The 5594-nt window shown below is 41.6% G+C and overlaps 1 protein-coding gene across 1 annotated transcript; it reads left to right on the forward strand.

Annotated features, from left to right (window-relative positions):
• Nucleotides 1-836: 836 nt before the first annotated feature.
• On the forward strand, nucleotides 837-2910 carry LOC141828546 (beta-1,2-xylosyltransferase XYXT1-like). Its single transcript, XM_074715993.1, has 4 exons — nucleotides 837-981; nucleotides 1065-1244; nucleotides 1335-1418; nucleotides 1488-2910. Exons 1-4 carry the CDS (start codon nucleotides 837-839, stop codon nucleotides 2645-2647), a joined length of 1569 nt encoding a protein of 522 aa, XP_074572094.1. The 3' UTR covers nucleotides 2648-2910.
• The last annotated feature ends 2684 nt before the right edge of the window (nucleotides 2911-5594 follow it).

The following is a 5594-nucleotide window of genomic DNA, read 5'->3' on the forward strand; positions in this document are numbered from 1 at the left end:
ATCGTATCTCAAATGAAATCGAAGCAGCTATGTTGATCCTCGAGTAGTTCAGAAGGATGCGCCAGCTCACTGTTCCATGGTCAAATTAAATTGATCATTTGATGGTTAATGAAACAAGGAAGAAAAGTTTGTCAAAAGAGCAGCTTTCCCATTGCTTTCTTTGATCCCTTGACTTCGCTACAAGCATCTAAAAAGAATAAATGGGCAATCATGTTCTTATTCATAGTCTCACGGTTTCTTCTACGACCTATCCGATTCGATTAATTAAAATATTAGCCATGGCAGCTTCTTCTAAGTTTCCACTGTTTCATTATGCATTTGTGAGAGGCGGTTGTAAAATTAATGCCTCCATCATGGACCAACAAATAGCGCCCATCTTTTCATACCAACAAATGGATCTAATTAAAATTTGTTTCTTTTATTTTCTGAATCCATGCAAGTTATTCAAGACGAGACGTTTTGAATACTAAATGCGTTGCCTAATCCTTTTGTCCTATTGAAAATAAACTATTCAACATTATTTAGGAGATTTGATTTTTGTCTTCGACGAGTTGAATCATTGTAAAACCCAGCTCAAATTATAGTTTTTTCTGCTGGCCAGTCGTAATCTTTCTCTGGATTCTTTGCAGCGGCGTAAGTCTGAATCTATGGCCTTCGTTCTGTCACATTCTTCCAGCCGCATACTTAGAATAAAAATCAAACAATAAATGCAATCATCGATCCTCGCCCACCGACACTGAAGAATCTGTTCTTCCTCCTGTCCCTTCAACATGTCAAGTCCTTATATATTTGAACGAGTTTCCATTCTTCAGCGTCTGAGATAAAGCTCCTGCAGGATGAAGGAGATGAAGAGGCTCAGGTTCCGGCCGCTGGCGGAGCCCCGGAGTTTTGGGTCAGGGCTAATTATTGGATGCATTTTGGCGTCGATGATTTATGTCATAATGTACAGAAGTGAAGAGGGAATCGACCATCTGTCTATCTGTGAGTTGCCCAACTCTGTTCTTCAACTCTGTTCTTGCTGGTCTACTTCAACAATGATGTGACTCTGTTTGAAGTTCACGCAGTGAATTGCAAGGTTCCACCGTCTTCGTCGTTGGACGATGCGGCTACTGCGAATTCTGCTGTCGAAGAAGGCAGGAGCATTCTATCGACAGGTAGTGACCCGGCAAATGAAGAAGACGAGAGCGCGATCAATTCTTCCTTCGAAGAAGAGAAGGTTGTTATCACTGGGAGGAATTGGTCAGGTAATAATATGCCATTCATTTTCTTTACTTTTTCTGTCTTTTTTAATTAAGATTACGCCAATCACTCTGTTCACCAATCTTGATTCCCAGTTGACGAGGAGGAGGAAGGAACCAAAGTGAAAAATGATAAACAAGTGTCGTCGAAACCATCAGCTATCGATCACAATCAACCAGGTTATTCTTCGAACATACCTACTTGTACTTTTTAAATCCACGCCTGAATTCCACACTGACTTGTTTCAGAAGTTATGCCTGCGAAGAAACCAATTTGCGATTTCTCCCAGTACAGATTAGACATCTGCGATTTAGATGGCGATATCAGAGTCATCGGGAAGAATCTCTCTTCCGTAATGCTCGTTGTATCCAGAGACACCCCTGCATCGTCATGGGAGATCAAACCGTATCCCCGCAAGTACGACCATTCCGCCAAGGCCAAAGTCCGCTCTTTCATCGTCACAACACTGCACGCCTCCGCCGCCCCAAACTGCGACGTCCGCCACTCCGTCTCAGGCGTGCTCTTTTCCACCGGCGGCCACTGCGGAAACTGCTTCCACGACTTCGCCGACGTGCTCGTCCCTCTCTTTCAGACAGCCGGCCCGCTCCACCGACAAGTCCGGTTCGCCATTTCCAGTTTGCAAGGCTGGTGGATGATGAAGTACCGACCGTATCTGACCCAGCTATCCGCCTTCGACGTCATCGACCTCGACGGCGACGACCGCGTGCATTGCTTCGACCGCCTGACGGTCGGCCTGCGCGCGAAGCGCGATTTGATGATCGACGCCGCAGAGGCCCCCGATGGCTACTCCATCGCCGGCTTCGTCGAGCTCACCCGCAGCGTCTACGGCCTCGGCCGCGCCCGAGTCGGACCGAAGAAAAACCCCACGAAGCCGCGCCTTCTGTTCATCGCGCGCAGCGGCACGAGGAAGTTCGCGAACCTGGACGCGCTGACGGCGGCCGCGGAAGCGGTGGGCTTCGAGGCGGTGGCGGCGGAGCCGGACTTCATGGACGTCGCCCGGTTCGCGCACGTGGTGAACTCGTGCGACGTGATGGTTGGCGTGCACGGCGCCGGCCTGACCAATTTCGTCTTCCTACCCACCGGAGCGGTCGTGGTCCAGGTGGTGCCGCTTGCCAAGCTGGACTGGATCGCCACCAATTTCTACGCGGAGCCAGCGATGGGTATGAATCTCGAGTACATCCAGTACGACATCAGCATCGACGAGAGCACGCTTCTTGACGCGTATCCGAGGGACGACAAGGTGTTCACGGACCCGGAGTCGATCCACAAGGAAGGTTGGCACAGGATGCAGGAAGTCTACCTCCGCCAGCAAAGTGTCCGGCTCTACGTCAACCGGTTCGGACCGGTTCTGGAGAAAGCATACGGGCTCGTCCGGGAGAAGGAATAAATGTTCAAGTAGTTTAATTTAATTTAATTTAATTACTGGATTTTTTTTAATTTTCGTCAGTTTTATATATTCTTTATATAAGAGAAGACAAACAGAAAAAAGTGAGTTCCACCTGTGTTCTAATGTTGTATAGCCCATTGGTTTCAAGGAAGAGAAACTGAAAGAAGAAGAAGACAAATATCGATTTGTTAAAGCAGTTTGTCATGTAGCAGCAGCATTCATTATCTTAAATGGTAGAAAGTTAAGGTGCAACGTTACAGGTTTCTGAAACTATACACACTAGGCTTTGCGTGATATATGAGACTGGAAAAGTATCTTAATGAATCACTTCATACTTAATCAATTTTCTTCTTTAATTTAGTCCTGATATATACTGAAATAAGTTAAGGTAGCTAGTTAGTCTATATAATTAGTATGACGCGGCATGCAAAAAAAAAAACACACTGGGGCCTTAAAAAACAATTAAAATTAAACGTGGAATGAATGTCTCGTTAAGGAGTGGATGAACAGGCGCGTAGTCTTGTGGGGGCCCGGCTTGTAATTGAATGCATGTGATGTACGTAGAAGTTGCAGCTGATTCCGTGGAGGTGTCAAGTAGGGTGGGTTCAACTGATGCTTTGTATTTTAGCAGTTGCACAATAAAATTCACGTGGAATTTAATTGGATTCGTCAAGCATTTTTTTTTGTGAAGTATGTTTATATATATAAAGAGAATTTAGACGCGTCAATAATCATTCATAATAAGTGCATCAATTATATTCTTACGAAGAACAATTACTTGTCCTTTTAGTTCTTTAAAATATATAAGCTCATTATAAGATCTTAGGAAGAACACAATTATTATTTGTCTCATCAAACAACAATTTGGATTATAGAAAAGCGCCCTCAAGACATACCTGAATTAGTTATGACGGAGTAGAATTGTTGAAATGAGCAAGGATCGAAGCTGAGATAATGCCCTCCTCATAAATGGTCGTGAGGTCTGTGTCAGATTCCAAGGATGACACTTAGGAAAAAAAAATTCAAAAATTTTCGTGCATTCATGGGGAAAGGGTTTTGCCGACACTTGCATGAATGGCCAAGTCAACGTAGAAGGTTGGGATGGACTATTCCATCGTTTTTTTATGTATATCATGATTCATGATTAGTCGTTTATAATAATCGTAATTATTATTTAATTAGGAAAGAAATGATGGAATAACATAACCCACACCAGTACGCTTCGTTTATGATTATAAATAATTATATTACTTTTAATAACATTAGAGATAGTTGGAAAGTGAGAGTTTAGTTCTACATTCAAAATTTCAATTTCATAATTTTATTATTGATTTATAATGTTTCATAAATATTAATGTTGTCAACGTATATATGGGGATGCACTTTTTCTTACGCGTGGATTTGTAGGAAGTGTAAATCCAAGGTCTAAATTATACTGAATTAAGTTGACTCATATGTGAACACGCGATTGAAACGGTCGACTAGCGGCTGGCGTTCCACGGTCGACTAGTAAAGAATGAAGCTCATGACCTCAAGCAAATAGAGCAGAAGCAATAGCGTTCCCCTATTCTTCTTCTCCGACGTGCATCTCTATTCGATAGAATCACCATGATAGCATTCGGGTACAAGCTAAGTTCGTCATGACTACTAACCCGTGCTTGGTGGTGATTGCGATCAGCCATTGTATCTTGGAAAACAGACGTCTATCATAATATCGAAGCACAACTAGAGGGGGACGAATTTGTTTCAAAAAAACTACGTCAGACATAAGCATTGACATCTCTTATTCCTGATTGGGTGACCTAGTTAAACTCGACAGTTGGGCAACTCGGATTCTTGACTCGTAACTCGAAAAACTTCCTAAGTACTCAGTTTCGCTCGACAACTTTGCACTATCTTCCAACAACTCGACAGGAGTACTCACGTCTTGACTTAGCATGGGACCAAGAGCGTCCCAACTCGGCACTCGAGATCAAGAACACTCAGCAAGCTTCTCAATTTTCACTGGGACTCGGGAAGCATCAGGTCGTCAGACCTCACAATACTCAGGAGAGCTAGCAACATCCCACTTGAGCATCTCGACCAATTCAAGCACTCGACAACTTGAGCAATCAAAGATGTTGGTACTCAATAACTCACCTCGGATAACCAAATAACACAGAGTTTGACAGTTTAAGATCATCAACTTAGATGATTCAACAGATAAGTTTGAATTGATTCAATATTCAATAAATTTCTCTTATATTTCTGGTGAGGATGGTAACAAAAATATGCTAATATTAACATTATTGAAATTTAAAAAACATAGATTTAATAGATGCATTATGTAAACCACTAACATGATGAGGAATGATTTAATTTGAATAATTATATTGAATTAGACATAGATCGGCTTTTGGGCCAAACGTCCATAATGGTATACAATGGGCAAACATATGAACCACTGGTACCTTTCTTTAGTTGTGTACTAAGAATCCTTCTGAATGAAGACTCTCTTCATGTATAATATACAAAAGAATATGCAATTCTTTATTTAGTCTGGGCCAGAAGATGTGTGGTAGTACTATGATTTAAAATTCTTATATATGGCATTTGAAATATATATATAGGATATGTATTCTATATCTTTGAAACAAAAACTTATATATTCTATATTATATTAATTCTTGAAACCAATGTATTTACATTCTAACACATGAATACATAGAAAATTATACTACTTTCTGATGTATTATTGTAGTTATGTTTAGCTAAAGCGAATCATGCATTATGAGAGTTCAATTACACGACTAAAGCAAGTAACAAACTTGTGCATTCATTAAGATGGAAGACAAGACAATTAACCATGCATGTTCTGATCTGCAACATATATAGCATATAAATATATAAACACCCTGCAGAATCATGGACGAGGTGGAGGGAAATCATGTTTGACAGGGTTCCCTGT

Source organism: Curcuma longa, chromosome 4, assembly GCF_044706935.1.
Source record: "Curcuma longa cultivar G26 ecotype Majalengka, Jawa Barat chromosome 4, ITB_CL_G26_1.1, whole genome shotgun sequence".
Lineage (NCBI taxonomy): Eukaryota > Viridiplantae > Streptophyta > Magnoliopsida > Zingiberales > Zingiberaceae > Curcuma > Curcuma longa.

What these genes read in the sequence shown, in the direction of transcription:
- LOC141828546 (XM_074715993.1), top strand. Translation starts at nt 837, where the DNA reads ATGAAGGAGATGAAGAGGCTCAGGTTCCGGCCGCTGGCGGAGCCCCGG. An exon ending in AATCGACCATCTGTCTATCT is followed by an intron (nt 982 to 1,064) that starts GTGAGTTGCCCA and finishes AAGTTCACGCAG; the next exon opens with TGAATTGCAAGGTTCCACCG. An exon ending in CACTGGGAGGAATTGGTCAG is followed by an intron (nt 1,245 to 1,334) that starts GTAATAATATGC and finishes CTTGATTCCCAG; the next exon opens with TTGACGAGGAGGAGGAAGGA.